The sequence below is a fragment of the Eretmochelys imbricata genome, chromosome 12, assembly GCF_965152235.1.
Source record: "Eretmochelys imbricata isolate rEreImb1 chromosome 12, rEreImb1.hap1, whole genome shotgun sequence".
Lineage (NCBI taxonomy): Eukaryota > Metazoa > Chordata > Testudines > Cheloniidae > Eretmochelys > Eretmochelys imbricata.
Window position 1 is genome coordinate 37,735,932 of NC_135583.1, and position 26,879 is coordinate 37,762,810.

The 26,879-nt window shown below is 43.7% G+C and overlaps 1 protein-coding gene across 1 annotated transcript in view; it reads right to left on the minus strand.

Annotated features, from left to right (window-relative positions):
* Positions 1-26,879, minus strand: part of ZCCHC14 (zinc finger CCHC-type containing 14) — an 88,290-nt gene that overhangs the window by 49,194 nt on the left and 12,217 nt on the right. Inside the window, exon 2 of the mRNA XM_077831318.1 lies at positions 22,967-23,090. Coding sequence (XP_077687444.1) covers positions 22,967-23,090 — 124 coding nt within the window. The remainder of the gene's footprint in view (positions 1-22,966; positions 23,091-26,879) is intronic.

Consider the following 26,879-nt stretch of genomic DNA (forward strand, 5'->3'; position numbering starts at 1 on the left):
TATGTAGCACTTAAGAACGTATTTAGGCTTACAGAGGAGGACCTCATATCTTTGGAGATACAAAAACCAAGCACAAATATTTAACATAATTGTACAATTTACTTATTTAAAAATTATCCATATTGCTGACACAGAGGTCTTGTGCCAGTGCCAAGTTTGGATCCCAAACCAGCAGGATCTGAGAATGCTTTGTATCCCTTTCTAATCCCTTCCCCTCTGCCAGACGACATGAACAGCGTCAAGCAGCTCTGGAGAAGACCTGCTGAGTTTTGCTTGCCAGAAGGAAGGTTCCTGCAACACAGTTTTTTGTGGGGACAGGGTGGGCTGGGAGGAAATGATAGGGGAACAGGAAAAGGGCAATATCAAGAATGCCCAAGGAAAATATACTCAGAAGCAAAATAAGATGACAGACGAAGGTTCTGGATAGCTCATCATACCACAGATTTTTGACAATCATAGAATGAAACTTGTAGTATAACATGACAATTACTTACAAATAACTTCAATTCTCCAAGTAAACCTTGTTCACCTGATACAGCTGAAAATGACAATTTCTGTAGTGTTAATTTTTAAATCAGCAAATTGTTAATCCACAAAATAAACAGTGTGTGAATGGCTATAAAGAGACTCCTAATTACCTGGACGTAATTTAAATAAGTAAATAAACAAACAAACAAACCAACCCACCACATTTTACATTTGCTACGTATGAACTGAAGAAAATGGACAGCCTTATTGGACAGGTCTACACAGCAGTGGGGAGCATGCATCCCAGCCAAGACAGAATGACTCGCACTAGCTTGAGCCAAGCTAGCACACTAAAAATAGCAGTATGGATGTTGCAACTTGAGAAGCAGCTCACGCTCTCATGCCCACCCAGCCCCTTGGGTCCATATTCGGGTGGCTAGCCTGAGCCTCTGTTGGTGCTGCAACATCCACACTGCAACTGTTGGCGCACTAGCTCAAACTGAGCTAGCATGCGGCTGCCTAACCAAGCTGGGAGATGACTGCCAGCTGCAGTGTAGACATAAACAACTGCACTGAAATAATGGGTAACAGTTCAGAATCTTAAGATGGAAGTGGTTTTAAATGTTGATATTCTCAAAACTGCCTTTTTCAGCAGAAACTGATAAGGCAGTTTGTATATACTTATTTTTAAATGCAATGTACTAGTTCACTGACATCATACACTGCTCTGAAAACTTATTTTAAGCTTCTCTCAAAGGAACAGTGTCTGACAGCTGAACTATCACGGACTTCGAAGACAGAATTGTTACTGTTTATTTTTTGTTGATGTTATGATGATACGATGTGAATCTTACTAGATGTTACTAAAATAGTATTTTTTCTTGTTGAGTATAGCTTAATTATATGGTCATAGACACCATATCTCTTCCATCAGTTTTTTCTAATCAACAGCCCATTCCCACCCAACTCATAAATACTAGGAGTTGGAACATCACTGAGTCCCACTTGTTGTCCTACTTCCTTCCCCCGAACATACAAATCCTTCCTGCTACCACCAAACAAGTCCCAACTCCAGCTTCCCTAAGAATTTCCAATATCATCTCCTCACACAAATCTTGATTCCCAATAACACTGAATTCTGCAGCTTTCCAACTACCACTCAAACTCTCCAAGTAGTTCCACATCTACTTTCAAACTCTTGTAAATTCTTCAACCCCTCCCAGTGATAATAAGAATTTTGTCTTTAAGAGCTTGAATATCTATAAAAGATGGAAAATAATCCCATTTATTTGGCAACCATAAACAGATCAGGAATGAAGCAGTAATGTATACTTAAGGGTGCTTAGCGAACCTAAAATGAGATACAATGACCACCCACATTACTTCCAGTGTTATTCTGAACACACTTATCTCCTGAAATTACATTTTCAGTCATGAGTACATCCAATGAAAACAATGACTTACTCCCTAATACATCCCACAACAAGATGGAGCATTATTACATACCAGTTTATGCCTCCTACTACTGCTCCCCACCCACAAATTAACAGTGTAATTTCACTCATTTTGATTTCCAATATACTGGAAGTAGAATAAAGTTGCTTGTCAGCTACAGAGAGTTTTCTAATCTCTTTTATCTAACATGATAAAACTGTACACAAGGGAGTGAACACAGGTAATTCTACAGAAGTATACAGTACCCGAAGATGTTCGCATAGCTTCTGGTTCTGAGTTATCCGGAAAAATCTTCCGGAAGGAGCCCCTGAACAATGCAGACAAAGCAGCCAATGTGCACAATACAAAGCAGCCCACATTCTCAGAACTACCACCAGCTGGACTCAACTCATAGTACATGAGTGCTGCTTGGGTTCAATGGCCATAGCATGCCACCTGGACTTGCACAGTTCTTCTGATGTCATTCCACCTTGCGACATAGTCCCAATTCATGCTGCACATGTGCAAGTTACTTTCTCTGGGTCCATCAACTTGGCTCAACCACACTGTTGAGTTCTTACCCTAACTTTTTTTTGGGAGGGAGAGGCAGGGGGTGGGGGGGGTGTAATATTGTTTCCCCAAAAGGCAGTGGATGCCACAAACTGAAATTAATCCTGAGGAGGTGATATCTGTTTGGGTATGATCAGAACAATAGTTTGAGCCCATGTGTGTGCAAAAAGATGTCACATGATTTTTTTTAAAGGGGTACTGTATTTCAGTAACCAACTCAAATTTCAGCCACTAACCCTACCCCAAACCCAGAAGTTAATAAAAGCAAGCACGTGTATTTTAGAGCACTTAAAAAAATATCAGTTGTTAAAACAGTAAACTAGTCTCATTCTTAACTACAGCAATGCTAATATTCCACTTTAATAACAGAGAAAGAAAATAATGGAAGACATAGTGCATCAAAAATATGGAAACAGAATACTACCAAAATATAGGGTGCATATATATAAAATAATTTACAGATTACAACCCTGATCTCCTGAACAATTTTGCTTCAGTCAGTACCTAGATCTAATAAAATTACCAAGTTTCTACTCATGCGATCGAAAAGACCATGAATTAGAAATTATTTGGTGACAAAGTCAGTAGATTAGTTACTTTAAAACAGGCTCTGGTATCAAATAGGTGGGTGAGTACTGCTGTGTACCCTGTAAAGTTATCTACCAAGTGTATACACAGAAGCAAACATCTAGCTTTTCTCATGTTGAAGTGAGGTTCCACTGTGAAAAGGACGACAATGTAAAAATGGTATTGTGGGGTGCCATATTTGTTGTCTGAATCATTTCCATGCTCCCAAAGCTGTGCTGGTTCTGCAGGAACAGCAGTAAAAAACCCAAATAACCTTGGTTGCCAAGTGGACAGAGCACTGGACTAAGACTCAGGAGACCGGGGTTTTACTTCCTGGCTCTGCCACTGGCCTATTGGGTCATCTTGGGCAAGCCATTTCACCTCCCTGTGCTTCATTTTCCTCATCTATAAAATAGGGATAATGATTCCTACCTCCTTCGTAAAACGGGGATAATTATGCTTGCCTCCTTTATAAAGTGCTTTGAGATCTACTGATGAAAAGCATAAAGGTATTATTATTATTGTCACTAAGTCAGCAGAAAGAACTCTGAATACACAAAAGGAACATATCTACTGAGTTAGAAGATGCCATTTTTATAACACCACTTTTCACAGTAGAACTGCACTTTAATTGGATGAGTTTCTAGAATGTAGATTTTGCAGTTCGTTATACCTACAAGACAAAGGTTCACTCTTGCACAACCTTATACAAATAGCCCCACTGTTGTCAATGGGGACTACTTGCGAGCAAAGATTTCCTCTAGTGCTTCTAAAGAGAACTTAAGTGCACATCAGCAGACAGGAGGGAGAACAACATATGCAACCCGTTCATAAATAGTGTAGAATAAAGAAACAATACAGAATTGTTTTTGTGCCAATTATAATTGTGCTCCAAGTTATTTGGGGAAAAATCCCACAACAATAAAGAAACCTCATCTAAAAACGGGTAAGTATTTGCCTTCAGCGTTGGTCTGAACTGAACTCGGAATATACAATTTTGAGAAATGGCCTATTTCAATATTTCAGTTTTCCCCCAAATATGTGATGGCATAGATTTTTTCATCACAGCAATTAATTCCCTCAGGGTGGATTAAAAAAAACGCACAATTTAAAAATAAATTAAAATCTGTTTTTATTTATTTAAATTAAATACAAGTTTATTTTAAAACAACCTATTTAACATTAAATTTGAAATTGACAATCTATATTGAGGCAGACATTACTTAGAATCTATTCAAATTATTTAAACCAAATACAAAGACATTAATGAATTAATGTTTGCTATAAGTTTTAAATAAAATCACACCAAAGGAAATACAGGAAGTCCCTGGCTAAGCACCTGGAACCAGAGTCTGCTGAAGTGCTAAACCAGCTTTTGACAGCAGTAGTCTTTTCTGCAGATGCACAGAGAACGTTTTCTTAATTTCAATTTATTCAACTAGTTTAGGTTCAATAACTAGCTCATTCAAAGTTAAGAAACCAATCAGAAGTAGAAAAGCAGGAAAGCTTGTTTTCCTCGTCCAAATTATAAACAAAAACTAGGTGAGAGAATGAGATCACTAGTTCTAAAATCCTGAAGGACATGGTGAACAGAAACAATCAGTTCAATTCATTAATTACAGATAAGACTTCATTTGTTTAATAGGTCAGTTTTAAATGCAAAACATATTTTGATAAACTTTTCCCCTTATATATCCAGAACATTTAAGATAATTTTTTAAATTAAATAAAAGTATAATGCTGGTTTTTGCACTTTTATGTTTTAATTTGAATTTCTGTCCAACTGGAGCATGACACAAATCACAGGTAAAAAGTAATCTTATAGTAAATACAAAATGCATAATTCACCATTTTCTAACATAATAAGTATAAAAATTAAGAATCAGGATAAATGTAAATTAATCTATATAACTGCTTAAATAAGCATGTATGGAAATAGTGTATTCTTCTAGTTAGCACCAAATTTAGTGTAAAGATGGTATTTAGTTGCAAATCAACATGTTTTAATGGTTACCAACCAAAGAGAATCAACCTCTCATTTAGGAAGGTAATTACTAAAAAGTACAAATGCAAAACATGATTAAAATCAATGATTTAAAGCAAGGTTTCCTGCATGATCATTTAAATCATGATTAAACTCTGATTTAAATCCATCCATCCTGGATTCTGTTGGCCCCTTTCTTTTTCTACCTCAGTTATGCGCCATTGTATTTGCTTGTTTTTACTGCTTATCATCTTGGGCTATGTAGTCTTGGGGACAGGGTGCACTCACTAAAGGAACAATCATGCAGCCTTTACTCATGCAGTGGGACTATTATAGGGTTACCATATGTCCGTATTTTCCCAGATATGTCCAGCTTTTTAGTTCTTAAATAGCCACCTGAGAGGAATTTTTAAATATCTAAAAGGTCCGGGATTTTGCCACATCGGTCGGGATGCCCTTTGTCCCGATATCGGGGACCGCTCAACTCACCGCGTGCACTAAAGTCCCGGGGCTGGCAGGTCCCGGCACCTGCCCACCGGCAGGAGCCTGCAGTATGGGCGGGCTGTAGGCACAGAGGCGGAGGGGGTCTCACATGCTGCACCGGCTCCCTCCTGCCCAATCAGAGCTGTGGTAACCACGAGGAGCCAGAGGGACCTGCCAGATGCTTCCCGGGGCCCGCCCCAGGTAAGCACCACCAGGACTCCCCACCTCGCCTCCCGGCAGGTCCCTCTGGCTCTTAGGGTGAGGTTGGGTCGGGGGGAGGGTTCTCTGCGCACTGCCAGCGCCTACAAGTCCTGCTCCACGGCTCTGGCAGCTCCCATTGGTGCTTTTCCCAGCCAACGGGAGCACAGAGCTCACGCTTGTGGCGGGTGCAGCACATGGAGACCCCTCGGCTGCCCCTGATCCTAGAAGCCAGAGGACCTGCGGCAGGAGGGGTGAGTAGGCAAGCGAGGCGGGGTGAAGAGGCAAGCCGGCAGCGGGTGGGGGGGTGAGAAGGCAAGCGGGGGGTAGTGGTGAAGAGGCGAGTGGCTAGGGAGCCAGTGGCTGGCGGGCGGGGAGGGTGAAAAGGCGAGTGGCGAGGGAGCCAGCCGTGGGTGGGGTCCAATGGAGCAGGGAGGGGGCCGAGACTTTGGGGAAGGGGTTGGAATGGGGGCGCAAGCAAATACACCCTCCCCCTCCCACGGAGTGTCCTTTTTTTTGAATGTTCAAATATGGTAACCCAAGGCTATCAGAATGAGTAAGGGTTGCAGAATCAGGCCTGATGCTCTTGTTTTACATTTAAAAGTTCTACTACGTTTGTCCATAGGTGCAAAACTGCTTGTCCACCTAAAAATATGGATGCATAGCTGGGAATGAGGAACAGTGATTCACCTTCTCTATGCTAAAAGATTGCAGAGATCGTGGTTGTCTCACCTGAAGTTAAACTGGGCCACAAAAGCTGCATATTTGTGTTTTAGTAGTAGCACGGGAAAGGAGGAGAGAAGACGTTGAATTCAGGGAAAATGGCCAAAGACTAGTGGAATTCTGCCACCTCCCAGAAAATGAAACTGGCTGACAGTGCAGAAAGCCAGCTTCAATACTGAAGAAAAAGGAAAGATGAGGAAGATAAGGCACTTGACTTGATCCCTGCAAAAGCTTGTAGCAGTGACTTGAATCTTATGAATACCCACAGAGAACTTCTACTACAGATAATCTGAGGTAGGAGCAATGACATATCAAACAAAGTACAAGTGAAATCTGAGATGTGAGACACTAATAATAAGATTACAGTTTTAGTATATTTTGAACTTTACATTGTCTTTATTATAAAGAGCCTTTTGTTTTGCACTTCAACATCTGGTCTACTGTACTTCATACCACTGTGCTTTTGGAAAATATGCTGTGGTAACTGATCACGGTTAGTGCATTGCTCAAGTGTCACATGCACAGAACAATAGTACTCATTGCCTACATGTGTTATTCACCTAAGAGCTGAAACACTTTGTTTTGAGCGTTAACGTGCGTGGGTCATTAATAACTTCTCTGATGAAAGAGATAAAATTCTAAGAATTACAACATTGTTTACCAAATGATGAACTGAGATGTTTTCATTTAAATTTAATCAGCTCTACCACAAATGTTCTTTCTGGAATTGAGACAAGAGTAGAATATTTATAACTCTGAATAATCAGCACTCACTGCATCCTATGGGCTAGCTACTAATTTGTTCTATTCATGGAATTCCAATGGATGTCAAAAGGCTCTTCCTTTCTGGATTATTTTTCCTTTTTGGCAGAGCAGGTGGCTTTCCATCAGCCACCAGTCCCAGGAGTATTATTTTTATTGTTATTGCTCTCGTACAGCATTTGGTGATGAGCACCATGAATACTGTTAAAATACATACATAAACTGGAATTTGGTGCAAAGACGAAGATAGAATATGCATCAAGAAACTAATACCACCTTTCTTACTCAAGACAAGCAGTCATGCAACTAGTAATGTGCGGAGGGGGACCGTTGTTTTTTGTTTAAAACAAATTCTATACAGCCAGGTGTATTTTTTGTTGTCATAAGAAATCCAATCTATCATATGGAAATTATACTATTTCTTGTATTAAACTTCCCTGTGTTGTCTTAAGTAGCTCTTTCACTTTGCCTCTAACACAGAAGGTCTTGTACTAGTTTGCAGTAACTAATGCTTTCATAGCTGAAGCGAAGAACATACTAGAATGCTCTGCTTTCCCACTTATATTTGATTTTTAATAGAAATGTAGAAATGCAGATATCCACAATACACGTATCCAGATTTACAAACTGAAACACACAACAGCTTAAACAGAAAATGTTCCCCTGTCAATCCTTCTCATTTAAAGGAACATAAGCACTCCGTAGCAAAAATCTACATGTTATATTGGCTTTCGCATTTGATCATCCACAGTTTTTTGCATCTTTGTGACTGGTGGTAATAAACATGAAATGATGTACGTGGGACACTTTGCATTTTTACTGTTTTTGTCCATGTTGGACACGTACAAAAGCACCTCTAAGTGAATTCAGAGAATCAGGGCAAAGACTTAAATGTTTGTGGAATTAACAAGAAGACAGGGAACCTTGCACCTCACCCATTCAAAACTTTCAATTAAATCTGAACTGCCTAGATATAACAATTTGATAACCTATCAGAAAATGAGTTGGTGGTTCCAGCTGAGTTCTCTAGACTTTGATCCTATTATGGTGCAGTCCACGCTATAAATAAGCAGGATATAGTTCACTGTAGATAATGTAAAGCAATCTGAATTAGCTCCTCATTGGCAGTGACAAAAGGATTGAACAGACATGGAGATTGTACCACTAATTCCACCCTTAGCAGATGGCCCTTCCCAGCCAGGACTGAAGCAGTGAAGAAACCTACATTTCCACTATTTGTGCTGTGACTCTTCTAAAAATACAGAACTTCACTGTTCAGGGTGGCCACTCCAGCTGTTTTTGTAAGAAAAAAATCCATTCAATTTAAAAAGTAAATCTGAAAAACAATTCTGTGACTCCTGCAGTTAAAAAATGCTGAAGAGTTTAGACAACTGAAATTTAGGATGACCTGCAGAAAAGAAGTAATAGATCAAATTATGCCAAGAGTCTCTAGTGATTGCTAATGGCAGTGACTGAAGGGACATCTAATCCATGAATCTGGATTGATGGTGACTGCAGAATTCCAGATTCAGTACATTAATAAAGGCCCAGAATTTGTAAATTATATCCAGATTTTGTTGCAAAGCTGACTTTGGAAAAAAGAAGAACACATTCAGATGTATTCACTTCTTACCTGAAAAGAGAACACAGAATGTGAAGGAAAGACAGGAAGAATAGTAAGAGGCCAACATGGCTACATCAGGAGATCTTTAATAATCTGAAAATCAAACAGGAACCCTACAAAAAATATAAACATGGACATATTGCTAAGGAGGAGTACAAAAGAATAGCACATGCATGTAGGGACAAAATCAGAAAGGCTAAGGCACAAAATGAGTTACACCTAGACACAGGCAACACATGGGGGTGGGGGATCATGCAGGGTGAAGTGCTGCCCCCCCCGCCAATTTCTGCTTGGCCTGCCAGTGGGGAAAAACGTTTACTCACTTTCTCATAACTGTTGTTCTTCGAGATGTGTTGTTCATGTCCATTCCAAGCAGGTGTGTGCACGCCACGTGCACGCCAACCGGAAGATTCTTCCCCTAGCAGCTTCCGTAGGGTCAGCCTGGGTGCCCCCTGGAGTGGCGCCTTCATGGCACCCAATATCGGGCCCCGCCGACCCCCCATCCCCTCAGTTCCTTCTTGCCAACTATTCTGACAGAGGGCTAGGAGGGTGGGTATTGGAATGGACATGAACACCACATCTCGAAGAACAACCGTTATGAGAAAGTGAGTAACGGTTTTTTCTTCTTCGAGTGATTGTTCATGTCCATTCCAAGAAGATGATTCACAAGCTAGAGCTCAGGAGGTGGGGTCAGAGTTATCCACAGAAAAAAACACGGCTCGCCCAAAAGCCGCATCGTCCCTGGACTGTTGTGTAATTGCATAGTACGACGTAAATGTATGTATTGAGGACCACGTGGTTGCCCTGCAAATTTCCTGAATAGGGACTTGTGCCAGGAACGCTGCAGAGGAGGCCTGGGCCCTGGTAGAGTGAGTGGTTATCTGCAGAGCGGGCTCCTTTGCCAGGGTATAGCACTCCCTAATGCAGGACGTTATCCATGACGATATGTGTTGAGAGGATACCAGGAGGCCCTTCATTCTGTCTGACATGGCTACAAAGAGTTGGACGGACTTCTGGAACGACTTAGTTCTCTCTATGTAGAAGGCTAAGGCCCTACGCACATCCAGTGAGTGCAGCCTGCGCTCCCTATTGGAGGAGTGTGGGTTGGGATAAAACACTGGGAGGAAGATGTCCTGGGTCATGTGAAAATGGGAGACGACCTTCGGGAGAAAAGCCGGATGAGGCCTGAGCTGCACCTTATCCTTATGAAAAACTGTGTAAGAGGGCTCAGATGTGAGGGCCCTGAGCTCCGAAACCCGTCGAGCCAAGGTAATTGCCATGAGGAACGCGACCTTGAATGAGAGATATAAAAGGGAGCAGGTGGGCAGAGGCTCAAATGGCGGGCCTGTAAGCCTGGAGAGGACTAAACTGAGGTCCCAGGCAGGGACAGACTGACGCGTGTGTGGGAAGAGCCTGTCCAAACCCTTGAGAAAACGACTGACCACAGGGTTTACAAAGACCGAGAGACCATCTGAGCCCAGATGGAAGGCAGAGATAGCGGCAAAGTGGACCCTTATTGATGACCGGGACAAGTCTTGATGCCTTAAGTGAGGGAGGTAGTCCAGTATAAACGGTATGGAGGCAAGGAGCGGCAACTGACTACGTTGCTCCGCCCAGACGGAAAACCTTTTCCACTTGGCCAGGTAAGTAGCTCTGGTGGAGGGCTTTCTACTACCCAGGAGGACTTGTCTGACCTGGTCCGAACAAGACAGCTCTGTGGCACTTAGCTATGGATCATCCGGGCCGTAAGGTGGAGCGACTCCAGATTCGGGTGCCGGAGTCGGCCCTGGTCCTGCGTGATCAGGTCGGGGACCAGCGGTAAGGCGAGTGGGGTCGCTATGGACATTTCCAGGAGCGAGGTGAACCACTGCTGCCACAGCCACACTGGCGCTGTTAGTATGACTCGGTCCCGGTCCCTGCGGATCTTGAGGAGCACCGTGTGGATTCGGGGGATGGGTGGGAAAGCATATAGCAGGCAGCCCTCCCATGAGAGAAGGAAGGTGTCTCCGATGGACCCTGAGCCGTGGCTCCTGAGGGCATAGAATGTCTGACATTTCCTGTTGCCCAGAGTGGCGAACAGGTCTATCTGTGGAGAGCCCCAGAACTGGAAGATTGAGCTCACCACGTCTGGCCAAAGGGACCACTCGTGGCCATTGAAGGTCCAGCTGAGGCTGTCCGCCAGTATGTTTCGCACCCCTGGGAGGGATGAGGCCTGCAGGTGGATCGAGTGCTCTATGCAGAAGTCCCACAGCACAAGCGCTTCTCGGCACAGGGGAGAGGAGCGTGCATCCCCGTTTGTTGATACAAAACATCTCCGAGGTGTTGTCCATGAGGACTGAAACACATCTGCCCATTATGTGCGTTTTGAAAGCGTAGCATGCCAGACGCACTGCCCTTAGCTCTTTGACATTGATGTGAAGAGTGATGTCCACCACAGACCAGAGGCCTTGGGTCTTGAGGTCCCCTAGGAGAGCCCCCCAACCCAGATCCGAGGCATCTGACACCAAGGTGAGCGAGGGCTGAGGGCTGGCAAAAGGCACCCCTGCGCAAACCATTCAAGGGTCGAGCCACCATAGGAGGGAGTCCAGTACCAGGAGGGGCAGGGTTACGACCCTGTCCATCGCATCTCTGGCTAGTCGGTACACTGACGCCAGCCAAGACTAGAGTGGGCGCAGCCTGAGCCTGGCATGCTGCACCACGTATGTGCAGGAGGTCATGTGTCCCAGCAGCTTTAGACAGTTTCTTGCTGACGTCATGGGGAACCGTCTGAGGCTCTGTATAATGTCCTGAAATGAGCGAAGCCTGGCCTCCAGGAGGTACGCCCTGGCTTGGGTAGAGTCCAGGACCGCGCCTATGAATTCTATCTTCTGCACCGGTGACAGAGTACATTTCTCCTCATTCAGGAGGAGACCTAAGTCGAGGAAGGTCCGCCTTATAAACTCGACCTGAGCTTCCACCTGGGCTCTTGAGCGACCTCTGATCAGCCAGTCGTCAAGGTATGGAAAAACCTGTATCTGGCGCTTGCACAGCAACGCCACGACGACTGCCATGCATTTTGTGAATACTTGGGGGGCAGTCAACAGTCCGAACGGGAGGACGGTAAACTGGTAGTGGCCTCTGTTCACCACAAATCTGAGGTAGCGTCTGTGATGTGGGACAACTGTGATATGAAAATACGCATCCTTCAAGTTGAGGGCGGCGTACCAGTCTCGTGGATCCAGTGAGGGGATAATGGAGGTTAGTGAGACAATGTAAAACTTGAGTTTCTTTACGTGCTTGTTGAGCTGTTGCAGGTCCAGTATGGGTCTGAGGCCCCTCTTGGCCTTCGGTATGAGGCAATACTGGGAAACCCTTGCCCCTTAACTCCTGAGGAACCTCCTCCACTGCCCCTACTGAGAGCAGGGACTGCACCTGTTGAATTAGAAGTTGCTCATGAGAGTGGTGCGGGAGGGTACGGAATTGGATGGAATATCCCCTCTCTACCGTGTGGAGGACCCATCAGTCTGAAGTAATTCAAGACCAGGCATAGTAGAAAGGGAATAGACGGGATGAGAAAGTAAGATGGGAAGGATCCAAAAGGTCATATTGGCAAGCCGTCCTCGACCGTATCCTCAAAAGGGTGGTCTAGAGCCTGGTGGGGCCCTGGGCTGGCCCGAGCTTTGTCCAGAGGGCGGGCGTTGCCTCCTCCGAGTGCTCCTATTCTGCCTACGTGGTGGAGCGTCTTGGCAGTTTTGGGGTTGGTAAGGACGAGGGGCAGGTTGAGGCGTAAAATGTCTGCGCTGGGTAGCAGGCATGTGAAGCCCCAGTGAACAAAGGGTAGCCCTAGAGTCCTTCAAGCTGTGAAGTCTCTTATCCGTCTTCTCGGAAAAGAGAGCTACACCCTCGAAGAGAAGGTCTTGAATGGTCTGCTGGACCTCAAGGGGAAAATGAGAGACCTGTAGCCAGGAGCCTCTCCTCATAACTACCCCTGTGGCTGAAGTGCAAGAGGACGCGTCCAAAGCTGCTTGCAAAGATGCTTGGGAGACCAGTTTCCCCTTCTCCACGAGCGCAGAGAACTCCCCCCGAGCTTCCTGGGGCAGAAGTTCTGTCAAGTTAGCCGTAGACGAGCAGGTGTTATGCCCGTAGCGGCTTACTATGGCCCGCTGGTTGGCTATACGAAGTTACAGGCCTCCTGTCGAGTAGACCTTCCAGCCAAACAGGTCCAGTTTCTTGGCATCCCTGTTTTTAGGGGTGGATCCTTGAAACCCTTGACATTCTCTCTGATTGGCCCCGTTGACCACCAAAGAGTCCGGAGGAGGGTTTGTGTAAAGATGTTCATACCCTGTAGAGGGAACAAAGTAGCGGCGCTCGGATTTCTTGGCCGTAGGTGCCAGAGAAGCAGAAGTTTGCCACAAGTTCTTGGATGTTTCGGTTATCAGACTTGATAAATGGCAATGCAACCCTGGATGGGCCGGAGGGAGACAGAATGTCTATGACAAGGTCTAAATCCTCTTCCACCTCCTCTGCTTGAATCCCCAGGCTTTGGGCAGCCAGTCGCAAAAGCTGTTGAAGAACCTGGTTGTCCTCCAAAGCTAGGGCCGTCCAAGTCCCCGCAACCGCTTCATCGGGTGAGGACGAGGAAGAGAGAGAACAAGAGGTGGGCCCAGTTCACTGCCTTCAGTCGCCCCCCCCCCCCCCCGGGGTCCCTCGACACGCGGTACTCGGGCTGTGGAGCCGGTACCGATGAAGAACTCTGCACCGCAACCGGTAAATCCGGCGGGACCGAGACCGTCGGGGTCGGTAGGGATGGAGCTGAAGCTTCCACCGGTGCCAGCGCTGGAGCTGGCTGAGGTATCGGCGCCGAAACCATGTGAGTTGGCAGGGCCACTCCGCCCCAGGGTGGCGCCGACAGTGGCACGAATGACGCCGAGGACACTAACACCGTTCTGGAGCGCGGACCATGGACTTGACCCTGGCTCTAATGGTACACCCAGGGTGTTCAGAAGGGCCAGTGAGCAGGTGGTTGCCACTGTTGCTGCCACGGTGCCGGGTATGGTTGGTGACTGCGCCGGGACCTGGACCTTATGCTCCGCAATCTGCTAGATTGAGCTGAGTCCACCTCCGACTCGGAGGTCTCCGAATAAGACGACCACGGAGGAGCAGTCCTCTGGGTCGCCAACGAACGACAACTCGATTCCAGGGAGCGGTGTGCTTCCTGCGTCTGTGCAGGCGGTGCTGGAGATGGAGACCGACGGACCATAATGGTTGGCTTACCCCTGGAGTGGAACGGGGACATGCAGTCGCCAGAGATTTGTCCCTCCTTTAGGTGGAGGACGGCACCAGGAGATCCATCAGGTCCACTGCTGCTTCGAACGCCTCCGGCGTCGATGGTGGTTGTATGTCCACCAGATGGTCCGGGGGCTGAGGAGGGTTTGGACTTGACTGGACCCCGGCCGGGGCAGGAGTTGACAAAACCCTGGGCAGAAGCGAGGCGGAGGCAGTCTGTCCCAAGCCCCTCGCGGACGGCGCCGGCCTCTTAGGTGTCAAGGGGGGGTAACCGGTCCCTCACCGGCCTCTTCTTCTTTACCGGCACCAGAGACGGAGAATGGTGCCAACTGAGGCCAACATCCTATGGCCCAAGTAGTGGCGGTGCCGGTGGGTTTTAGAGTCCTTAGCTGGGCCTGTTTCGCATGCCTTTGGTGCCGGAGCGCTGCGCTCCGAAGACGACATGCTTAGTGCTGGGTCATTGGGTCCTGGGTCAGATTGCGGTCTCAGAGCCATCTCCATGAGCAGGAGTTTTAGTCTCTGCTCTCTGTCCTTAAGGGTTCTTGGGTAGAAACCCTTGCAAATGCGGCACTTGTCCTTTTGGTGAGTCTCACCAAGGCACCGCAGGCAAGACGAGTGAGGATCACTCTTGGGCATAAACTTTCCATAGGATTCAGAGAGTTTAAACCCCGGAGACCTGGGCATACCCCCGAAGGGGAAACGAACTATCTAACAAACCACTACTAACTGTATGAAAAAGTATAACTAGAGAGAATAACTATTGAACTATGTACACTAAGAACAAACACACTGCTAAGGTGCTTGCTGTAAGAGCGAGCAAAGTTCCAGCTAGCCATCACGAGCAGTAAGAAGGAACTAAGGGGATGCGGGGCCGGCAGGGCCAGATATTGGGAGCCATGAAGGCGCCACTCCAGGGGCCGCCCAGGCTGACCCTATGGACGCTGCTAGGGGAAAAAATCTTCCGGCTAGCGTGCACGCGGCACGCATATACCTGCTTGGAATGGACATGAACAATCACTCGTAGAAGAAGGAGAGGGTGTCCTTCTCCCGCTGTGCCTGTCCCTCCACACATTCAGATCCTGTCCCTAGCACCCAGGCCTGGGCAAGGAGTGGAGGGAGCGTGACCAGCCATTTTTCATGCCTGCCGCTCCAGATTGCTGCTTTGGGCAGTGCAGCGGCTGCCTGCAAGAGCCAGGCTGGGGAGGCAGCAGCGGGCTGCCCCCTGTCCAGGCCTGGCTGCAGGCACAAGGGCCAACCAAGCCAGAGTCCCCTCTCCCTCCCAGCATGTACTTGGCTTGCTCGGCCGTAGGTAACAATGGTGGGGCAGGGAGAGTGCAGTGGGCCCGGGTTAGGTGCAGAGCAGGGGGGTCGCTGGGCAGAACAGACACATGGGGGCGGTCATGTGTCCTCCCCTTTACATTGTGCTCTCCCGGCATCAGGAGGCATGAGTCATCTATGAAGAAAATGGACATAAAAGGCCACAAGAAGAGATTCTTCAAATACATTAGGAGCAAGAGAAAGCTGAAGGAAAGCGTAGGTCCTAACAGGGAAAAAGAGTTAATGACATCAAGACGGCTGAGGTGTTTAATGCCTACTTTGGTCAGTCTTCGCTAAAATGGTTAATGGTGACCCACTACTCCACACATGTAATATTAACATGAAGGGGGAAGGAATGCAAGCCAAAACAGGGAAAGAACAGGTTAACGAATATTTAGATAAGTTAGATGTATTCAAGTCGGCATGGCTGGATGAAATTCATCCTAGGTAGTTAAGTACTAGCTGAAACAATCTTGAATTGTTAGCAATTATCTCAGAATTCAAGGAGATTGCTGAGGTTCCAGAGGACTAGAGAAGGGCAAACATAGTACCGATCTTTAAAAACGGGAACAAAGAGGATCCAGGGAATTATACATCAGTCAGCCTAAATGAAAAGATACTGAAGCAAATTATTAAACAAGCAATTTGTAAGCACCTGGAAGATAACAGGTTATAAGGAGATAGCCAGCATGGAGGTGTCAAAAATAAACCATACCAAAGCATACCAATTTCTTTTGTTGACAGGGTTACTGGCCTACAGGGTCGGGGGGAAAACAGTAGACATGATATATATTTCAGAGTAACAGCCATGTTAGTCTGTATTCGCAAAAAGAAAAGGAGTACTTGTGGCACCTTAGAGACGAACCAATTTATTTGAGCATAAGCTTTCGTGAGCTGTAGCTGTAGCTCACGAAAGCTTATGCTCAAATAAATTGGTTAGTCTCTAAAGTACTCCTTTTCTTTTTATGATATATATTGACTTCAGTAAGGCTTTTGACACAGTCCAACATGACATTCTCATAAGCAAACTAGGGAAATGTGGTCAAGGTGAAATTACTATAAGATGGGTCCACAACTAGTTGAAAGATCATATTCAAAGAGTAATTATCAATTATTTGCTGTCAAACAGGGAGGGTGTCATTCCGGGATCCAGTGCTATTTGATATTTTCATCAATGGCTTGGATACTGGAATGGAGAGTATGCTTATAAAATCTGCAGATGACACCAAACTGGGCAGGATTGCAAACACTTCGGAGGACAGAATCAGAATTCAAAACAACCTTGACAAATTGGAGAATCGATCAGAAATCAACCACATGAAATTCAGTAAAGATAAGTGCAAAGTACTACTCTTAGGAAGGAAAAACCAAATACACAACTACAAAATAGGAATAACTGGCTAGGTGGTAGTACTGCTGAAAACGGTCTGGAGGCTATAGTGGATCACAAATTGAATATGAGTCTATAATGTGATTAGCCTTTTTCATAAATGCATACCATTCCAGAGTATATTAACAGCAATGTCATACGTCAAACATGGGAGGTAACTGTCCCGCGCTACTCAGCACTGGTGAGGCTTCAGCTGGAGTACTGCATACAATTCCGGGCACCACACCTAAGCAAAGTTGTGGACAAACTGGAGAGAGTCCAGAGGAGAGCAACAAAAAAGATAAAAGGTTTAGAAACCCTGACCTATAAGGAAAGGTTAAAAAAACTGGGCATGTTTAGTCTTGAGAAAAAGAAGACTGAGGGGGGACCTGATAACAGTTTTCAAATATGTAAAGGGTTGTTATAAAAAGAAGAAGGTTATCGAATGTTTTTTATGTCCACTGAAGGCAGAATGGGACATAATGGACTTAATCTGCAGCCAGGGAAATGTAGGTTAGATATCAAGAAAAGGTTTCTAATTATAAGGATAGTTAGGCTCTGGAATAGGCTTCCACAAGAGAGGTTGTGGAATCCCCATCATTGGAGGTTATTAAGAACAAGTTGGACAGAACCCTATCCAGGATGATCTAGGTTTACTTTGTCCTATCTCTGGACAGGGGGCTGGACCTGATGACCTCTCAAGGTCCCTTCCAGCCCTACATAGCCATGATTCTAAAGGAGATTTATTTCCTGCTCCTAATGTAAACTACTATGTATAGGAAGTCATTTTAAACTCAGTCTACAAAGAGAAAGTATAACAAAAAACAATTATTTGAAGAAAAATTAACTTTCATAGTAGAGAGACAAGGTTGGTCTGAAGAAGAGCTCTGAGTAAGCTTGAAAGCTTGTCTCTCTCACCAACAGAACTTAGTCCAATAAAAGATATTATCGGTCTCTCTAGTACCCTGGGCCCATACAGCTACAACAACACTGCACACAACTTTCATAGTACTTAACTAAGACTTTTATAGACGGTGATAATTCTAAAGACTAGAGTCCTCAAAGACTTCACATTAGTCAATCAAATGTCATGTTCCAAAACACAATTACCAAACCAAAAGGGACATTTCTTGCATAGATGCACTGATGTTGAAAGTATATGTCCTGAAGGCAAACTGAATTATAAGTATAAAGTATGTCACCTTTGAGACTGGAATCAACTATTCAAGCCATGGCACTTTTTCATTTATAATAGTAAAAGAAATAAACTGACAACTGTGGGAAAAAACCCTGAGGCTGTTTAAAGTAAAGTACAATGAGGCACTTAAGACTCAATGTGCATGCAACAAGAAATCCAAGCTTCATTTGCTTACAGTGTGGAAAAGAACATATTTCTCCTAAAATGAAAAGGAAATCTCTGTACATTTTACAAATATAGAAAAAGATAGGAAGGACAGAGGTCTAGCGATGTCTTATCTCCCTCCTCCACCCTGCAATCTAAATTCAAATGTGTAATAAGAAAGTCTATTTGTGCTTACTTTACAGTTTCCTTTTTTGAGTAATAAGCTCAACAGATCCACTATAATGGGTGCACTGGCCTGCTTACAGCTTGGGAACAGAAACAGAACTTTCTGTCACTGGAAGTAGGTAAATAGCCTACCACCTAACGTTCCATCCAGTTGAGACAACTTCCACAGCCAAGACCATTCAAATATACTTTCCTAAATTTTCGATTGTATTAAATATACTTTGAGGGAAAAGCACTACAATGTCTCCTACTGAAAAGCATGCTCTCCTTTCTTCCCTGTGTCAGGATCCTGAACTTGACCATCTCATGGTCACTGCCTCCCAGGTTCCCATCCACTTTAGCTTCCCCTACTAATTCTTCCCAGTTTGTGAGCAGCAGGTCAAGAAGAGCTCTGCCCCTAGTTGGTTCCTCCAGCACTTGCACCAGGAAATTGTCCCCTACATTTTCCAAAAACTTCCTGGATTGTCTGTGCACCGCTGTATTGCTCTCCGAGCAGATATCAGGGTGACTGAAGTCTCCCATGAGACCAGGGCCTGCGATCTAGTAACTTCTGTGAGTTGCCGGAAGAAAGCCTCATCCACCTCATCCCCCTGGTCCGGTGGTCTATAGCAGACTCCCACCACGACATCACCCTTGTTGCTCACACTTCTAAACTTAATCCAGACTAAGAAGACTAAGTCAAGTTATATGTGAAAGATAACATATATAAATGTTTCCAGCTAACCATCTTGTAACACACAGATGAGCGAGCAAACAAACAAACAAAAAAAACCAACCAACCAGGACAATATAAAATACTGCAAATACACTAACTACACTATTTATACAAACTAGAATTACTGAAGCTAAGTCATCTCCAAGAAGTATTCAGTAGACTTAACAGTATAGCCCACTGCTTTTCTTGCCTCCTTCACCAGCTAGGAGTACGCAATATTTCTACCTCCAAGTGCACTGAAAGTTGGATACTAAGGGTGAAGGGTAGGGGGTTAATTAACAACCATTGTCAATATTTCCAGGACCCAGAAAATCCTGCTAAAGACACAAACAACCACAGAGTGTATGGTTTACTAATATTTCTGAGAGCCAGGATGCAAATCATTTGCAAATTTTATCCGTGGCCCAATTCTCTGGCTTGGTAAGGACCTGGCCCTCCTGCCTGCCTAGGGTGTCTGGAGTGCTTCAGGGAGACCTGGTCCTCTCCTTCACCTCTGGGTTGCTCTCTGTTTCAGGCACAAGCTCCTCTCTGCAGCTGGGGCAGTCCGGCTTAGCGCTCCTGACTAGAGAGAAGGAACTAGAGCATTTGCAATCTGCCCCAGCAGCAATCCCTTTAGAGAAGGGATATGAGGAAAGGCTGGCTAGAAACTCCTGGTCAAAAAAGACAGAATTAAAAAAAATATTTACAGTTGTTTATGGCATCTCCAATGGAGTAAAATTCAAAATCTTTGGGTAGTTCTATCCCTGAAAGCCTCTGCTACAATGGAGAGACCCCTGGTCAACTGTCCACCCAGGAGTGGAGGCAGAAAGCTATGGGGCTTTTCCACAGAAGGGCAGTCCTGGCCCCAGTCTTTGCCCCAGGCGGGCTGTCAATCTCAGATCTGACTCCAACCTGCAAGGAGAGGCCCAACATCCCACAGGACAGACATAGTCTTTGTTGCTGGTTAACTAGAAGCTAGAATACTAGTTACTCAAATAATTGTATTTGTTGCATGATTCCTTTTGATCCCTAAGCATTTTGCAACATACACATTAAACAACACCCCTGCAAACTAACTGGTTATCCTATTCTAAAATTCATAGATTAAAAATAAAAAAAGTGTAAGAGGAAAATGTAATTAATTTCAGTCTGTACCATGTCTAGTCTTGGCACATTTTCTGGTGCTAGAACAACAATCATGGTCCAAGAATGAAAATTCAATGCCAAACCCTGTCGTATTTTTGACAGATGGAAGTCACGAACCTTGGCAGGTTTCTGCCGAGTGTTGCATTTTTCACAGCTGAAGAAATAGCTACTTACAGCATTATTTGGCTGTAAACTTACTGCTACTTATAGCTATTGGGATTATTGTTGGGTATATCGCAAAATAGGAGTTCCCAGTGGAGACAAGCCAAGAAGTCTTACTTAGGATCTTTAATTACTTCCATTCTGTTTTGGCTCCTCTGCTTCTATAGCAAATAAATAATGTTGCACTTGTAAAAGCACCTTTCATCAAGGATTTCAAAGTGGTATTACTATATCCATTTTACAGATAGGGAAATTGAAGCAGAAAGAGGTTGAGAGAGATTTATCCAAGGTTACATAGCAGAAACCCAGAGACCAGATTTACAGGCCACTGCTCTAACCACTACACAACATTGCCCCCAGAAAATGACTAGATTTCAGCTCTTTATTTGAACTTATCACTCAGTCCATAACTTCTTAGATTTGTTGTTGCATTTGAAGCCTATTCTAAATTTAAAGACAAAATATTAGCACTAATTAATGTGTGTAATTTATCGGCATTATTTCTTCTATACAGATCCTACAAAGGCAGTTAACAAAAGTTGTTCTACATAAGTATAAAACTAGCACAGCAGATTTTACTCGGAAGCCGGCAGGTCTAGCAGGAAGGCCATAGCGCAATAGTCCTTCCAACCCCAGCATCCTGGGATGGGCTTGCATAGCAGTCAGCAAGGCTAACGGTCAAGCTTCATTCAGTCGTTCCTAGTGCCCCAGAGTTCTCCTGGCAGTAGCCAGTAGGGGGCACCCAAGACCTCCATCTCCACCCTCTCAGCTAAAGGCCCCATGGGAGTGCGATTAAGTGCCTCAGTTGTCTCTTTCTACTGCACCTAACTAGCCCCGCCATGCTGCTTCCTAACTCCCTGCTCTCTCTTCAGTTTGGGCACATGGCTGCAGTCCTCTCCCCAATCCAGCAGGGAGTTCCCATTCTCAGCAGCTCACATGGTCAAATAAGTATTCCCCAGCTCTCCTCTGAGTGTTCAGTTATTCTATCTCAACAGGGAGTGAGGGTGGAGAAAGTGTCATAAGAATGGCCATACTGGGTCAGACCAAAAGTCCATCCAGCCCAATATCCTGACTGCTGACAGTGGCCAATGCCAGTTGCTCCAGAGGGAGTGAACCTAACAGATAATGATCAAATGATCTCTCTCCTGCCATCCATCTCCACCCTCTGACAAACAGAGGCTAGGGACACCATTCTTTACCCATCCTGGCTAATAGCCATTAATGGACTTAACCTCCATGAATTTATCTAGTTCTCTTTTAAACCCTGTTATAGTCCTAGCCTTCAGGCTCTTACCCTCCTGGTTGTGGTTTTACCCACAATCCAGATCTTTCTCCTGTGGATAGCTCTGTCCCCAGAAGCTGAAAACTGTCTTGCTACCTTTGGACAGCCTCTCCTTCATTCCTATTCTCCCCCGCATTGCCACTCTCCCCCTCCTTTGAAGCATGCTCCACAGCTGCTGAGGGGTGAGACCCTCTTGGTCCAATACTGCTCCTTCACTCTCTTAGTCTCTGTATAGGGTTTTAAACCCCATTACAACTAGCTCAGAGCTAAAAATATTCTCCAACATAACCATGGGCCACATATTTCTCTGCCTGCAATAAAAAAAAAAAAAATAGTGAACTCAGATTCTGGGTGTTGCTGATCTAAAGTAAAGGAGATTGACTTATGCTTAGAAATACTCAAAGGGATGGGAGTGGAAAGGGACGTTGCTCTCCACTCAAAATTTCAGGAAACCTATTTTTTCGCTTGTGTCCCCATTGAATGTACCATTCAATGTCTAGAACTGTTCCTTCCTATACCAACCCCCCCATGAGGCTGACTACACCCACGGCAATGTATCAACGGCAATGTATCAATTTGCTACAAGTACAAAGGTCAAAGTGTGAACACAATCTCTTTTAGATCCCCATCCACCACCAGCATTCTCAAACATTCTTTTAAATAACCGATGATCTCAACATGAAAGGTATGCTTACACACAGATATTGGACACTGAAAGGTCTGTACATTTATTATTACCTACTGGCAATGCAGCATTAAATTGAACTCCTAGTGATTTTGGATGAACATTCAGTTTTCAGAGTTAGCAAATGAACAGAACAATAGGGGTTGTATGGCTGGGGGAAGGAAGGTGTCAAGGGTTGACTGATTCTCGTACCATCTACCCCTCCTTACTGCACACACAGGAATGTCCTCTTGAAAACCAAAACAGAATACCAAAACATAGCTGCTCTTCTACCTGTTGTCTCATCTCTAAGAGGAACAGCAACAATGACTATAGCAAACATTTTTATACTAAAATATATTAATTAACTACTTATATAAAGACACAAGATATATGGACTACCAATTACTTAAACAAATCAGGAGACATTTAGTTTTCGCGAAGACATAATTTGACAAAAAAAGAGTTAAAAGGAGGTTAAGTTGTAAGCAACATTCTTGCTAACTGCCCAGCAGAATGTGTCTCTTACTATAAAAATTTAACTATTTATTGGAAGACTAAGATGACTTTCTCCAATGACCATTCTACATTCAGTGTGCTATCCTTGCTGAATTCAACAAGTTAGCAAAGAAACACAGTTACAATCTTGCATCAGGATTATAAAATACTTCCTTAAAGCAATTAGAGATATATGATGTGAATTATGCAAAGCAAATTGGGACCCACCTTTGGAGTGTTTTCCTGAAGATCTCTTGGGTAACGACTCCTCAATGGAATGTGCCGACGTATGTAGTGCATTTTCCAAACTGTTACTGACACTTTTTATGGGGGTCTCAGATCTTGGAGTGACCTGGAAAAAACAAATAAATAAAGCTGATATAACTTTGGAATATTCCATTTTCCTCTACTACATGAATAGTGTTTCAAATTGAGTTAAGAGCCATCAAGAGCATTACTATTCTATTCTAAAACAGTTATACATTTTTCAGTATATTTTTACAAGTAACAATTTGGTAGAGGAGCTTTTTAGTCAGCCATTTGTAAATCTAAATTAGCCTTCATAATCCACACAGTGGTACACAAAGTACCATTTATTTTAAAGTGTTATGCTCATGCAACAGTCCATTTTAAACACATTTTAACAGAAGAAGAGTTTGTACTTTAAGAGCAAACCTGGGTTACTATGTCAGGCAAAGGGCAACCACTTTTATGTTGTGTCATGTATCTTAAATATTACTGCAACTAGGGTGACCAGACAGCAAGTGTGAAAAATTGGGACAGCGGGTGTGGGGGGGTAATAGGTGCCTATAGAAGAAAAAGCCCCAAATATTGGGACTGTCCCTATAAAATAGGGACATCTGGTCACCCTAACTGCAACAGATAAGAAACCAACTTCACCTCTCAGGACAAAAAACAGTGTAAGAAAGTGACTCAGTTGGCTTTGCAATTTGGGAGCTTGCCATCAAGATCTGAAGACTATACTTTGATGAAAAATGATTCACTGTGAAAGAGAAAAACTTGAACAAGTAGGCTGCATCATCAAAAACCGACTTTATAGCCTAATATGTACCTTTTGAACTGCACTTAGCATAAGGAACATATTTTCACTGTGACTCAAGATCTAGAAAAACAAACATAAATCATACGAAAAACAGAACATTTAAACTCCTTTAGTTGCTGTCCACAACAATCTGCACATTTGTGCTACAATGTAGAGAAACACCTATTGTTAGTAGCGTAATGTGAAGAATTTACCACCTAAAGCAAGTTAATTAGCCTCTCTCATTTTCTAAAAAAGGAGAAGCCAAATGGTCACATTAGCAATAGGCTTAAGTATCTGAAAGGTGAAAAACCTGTCTGTTTAAATAGGTTATGTTAACAAATGCACTCCCTGAAATTCAACTGCCACATTTTGAATTAACAAGAAATCCCAGTCTGAAGGATTCTAATTTAACATAGGTTCTATCCTTTCACAAATCACAAGAGAGGAAAATGTAATCTCAGTGTAACAAAATAAACTAGTCATTATTCACGATAACTAACATCAGAGTTTACAATTTCCTCTAAGGTTCAGTCACATAGTGATTCCAGGCAGGGCCATGAGGACGAAAGCAATTTTTTAAAAACATCTCATCCACCCCATCGTTAGCCTAGTATATTGTGACTGGATTACATGTTTTAGATTTTGCATAATTTATCTGTTTTTGTAGAATTATCCCTTTGTGAGGTTCACATAAGACATTGGCCTTCACATGTGTGACACACACACACTTTAACACCTAAGTGCACAAGAGAAGGAATTTGAAAAACTGCATTCATAAAACTCATTTGTTCAAACTATGACAGTTTACACCTGTGCTAGAGAAGTCGACCTGCTTTTAAAAAAACACCACCAGAGCCCCCAAAAGGGAAAGATAGATTATAGGAGAAAACCTTGAGAGATGTTGGAACAGAAATGACTACAACTCCTGTCTTCCTCTTCAACATCACTAGACTGCTTTTACTTTTTTAATTCAGACATTTACTTGGAGGCCTACAGCCAAGCACACAGGTGCCTTACACCCATAAGAACAATTGTAAAACAGTGAAAAACGAAGCTTTCAGATTAAAAGGCTAGCAATGAAACCCTTAGCTCACTCTCACACACACACACAAATCCCAATGCCCTAACTAAAATTTTTCAAAGGCTTGATCGAAGAGCTAATCACGCACTGTTTCTGAAGCTCATTAAACTCAGACTCTGGCGGATTGCTGGAGAGAGACGTTCCAGAGGGCTGGGCATTCTGCTGACTCCAACCTGCTGCTGGCAGTGGAAAGTTTAACCCAAGAAACAGATTGATGTTTTCCCAAGTAAGGCCTGCTGTCACGCATTTTTGGTTATACGCAAAATCTGAATTCTTCCCAGGAAGACATAAATCCGTTTGTTATTTTTGGTAAAGATCAATTTAGCCCACATCTTGACCAGCTGAACTCATATGTTATCTGACTCACTCTCACACTGAAGTACAGTAAATTCAAACTGACATACAACCACAACACTATGATCAGTTCCAAACGGAGCACTTTAGTTAGAGAGCTAATGGTGTTATGGTCAGGCTCACTATGACTGTTTAAAAGTCTTCATGCAGATTTTAAATAACTTTTTTCCACTGTCTTCCATATCCTTTGACGTTACATATCATTGAAGTTTTTCTAGAGAAAGGGAAAGTTTCAGTAAAAAATGTTTTGTAATGTAAGTAATATTTTCAGATCAGCCAGCTATTTTAAAATTAAAGAATAAGTGATATTTGATTGGACCACACACACTGCAATATCCTAAGATTGCATGAACTGTGAAACTTGCAGTCCTAGAAGAAAACTGACATGAAAAATATCAACATTTACACACAATTACGTTTTTACAGCCACACTACTCCTGAGGGAATTCTGCGCCAAGCAAATAAAAATTCTGTACACAATATTTTAAAATTCTACAAATTTTATTTGTCAATAAATAAATGTGGAGGCTCCAGCATGGCAGTGGGGAGCACAAGTCACTGGTTGCACGAAGATGGGAGACCACCATACAACACCCACCCGTGCCCCACGGACATGGATCTGCAGTGAGGCTGCACCCAACCCTGAGAAAGCGCAAGGGCAGGGCCTGCCCCAGAAACACCCCAGAGCCCTGCACACCAGTTGTGGGCAGGCAGGCTCAGCTCAGCAGGATCCAAGTACGGAAGGGCTTAGTGTGGGAGGATACAGGTGTGGGGTGAGAGGGTTTTATGGGGGGGAAATCTGGGTGCAGGCAGCTCAGTGAGTAGTTGGGGGGGAGGGGCTGGAAGCACAGTGGCTCATTGAGGGGGGTTCTGTGCAGAAATTATATATCATGATTCATTAAATACAAACCATGTTAATTGAGTCACAGTTGACAAATTTAAAATAGCAAGAAAATTCAGAGTTCAGGTTCTTATGTCATGGTTCCTATGTATTACCGTGCACAAAGATAAGTTCATAATGGAAATACTGACAACCCGTTCTGTAGCTGTACAAGAGGTAATAAGAGCTACCAGTCTAAAATGTTCTCACTAACGCATGGATGGCTCAAATAAGTTTGGGAAGAGGTAAATCTTTGAAGCCAGCTTTACTAAATGTTAGCTGTGCTACCCAGTGAGGATGTACAACAGTATATTTACTACACAAAGTCCTTTCATGAGAACAGCAGTGTTCATAAATGGGAAATTTAACTTGGTAAGTATTTAAGTAGAACAGTAATTATCTGTTCCCTTTTAGAATAACTAACCAGAATACAAAATATATAGGGTTTAACTGAAAACTATTTGTTGGCCTCGACTGAATTAAAACCAACACTATCTAATGTGTAACATGACTACTTATACTCTCCAAGTTTATGAAAAGATTACATAGGTGGTTTTTTGGGAACAACTTGTTCTGAAGAAATTCATGGGGGATGTTTATTCACTAATACTCTATGCAAAATAAATACGGATTTCCTTTTCTATTCAGTCATACATATTCAGAGTATAATAAGACTAAAAACATTCAAAGTGAAGGCTGGATAAGAGAATAGCACTAAGGAGCATCTAATGGCTTCAAGCGCAAGAGCTGCATGAATGAATACAATAATTTCCTATTTATT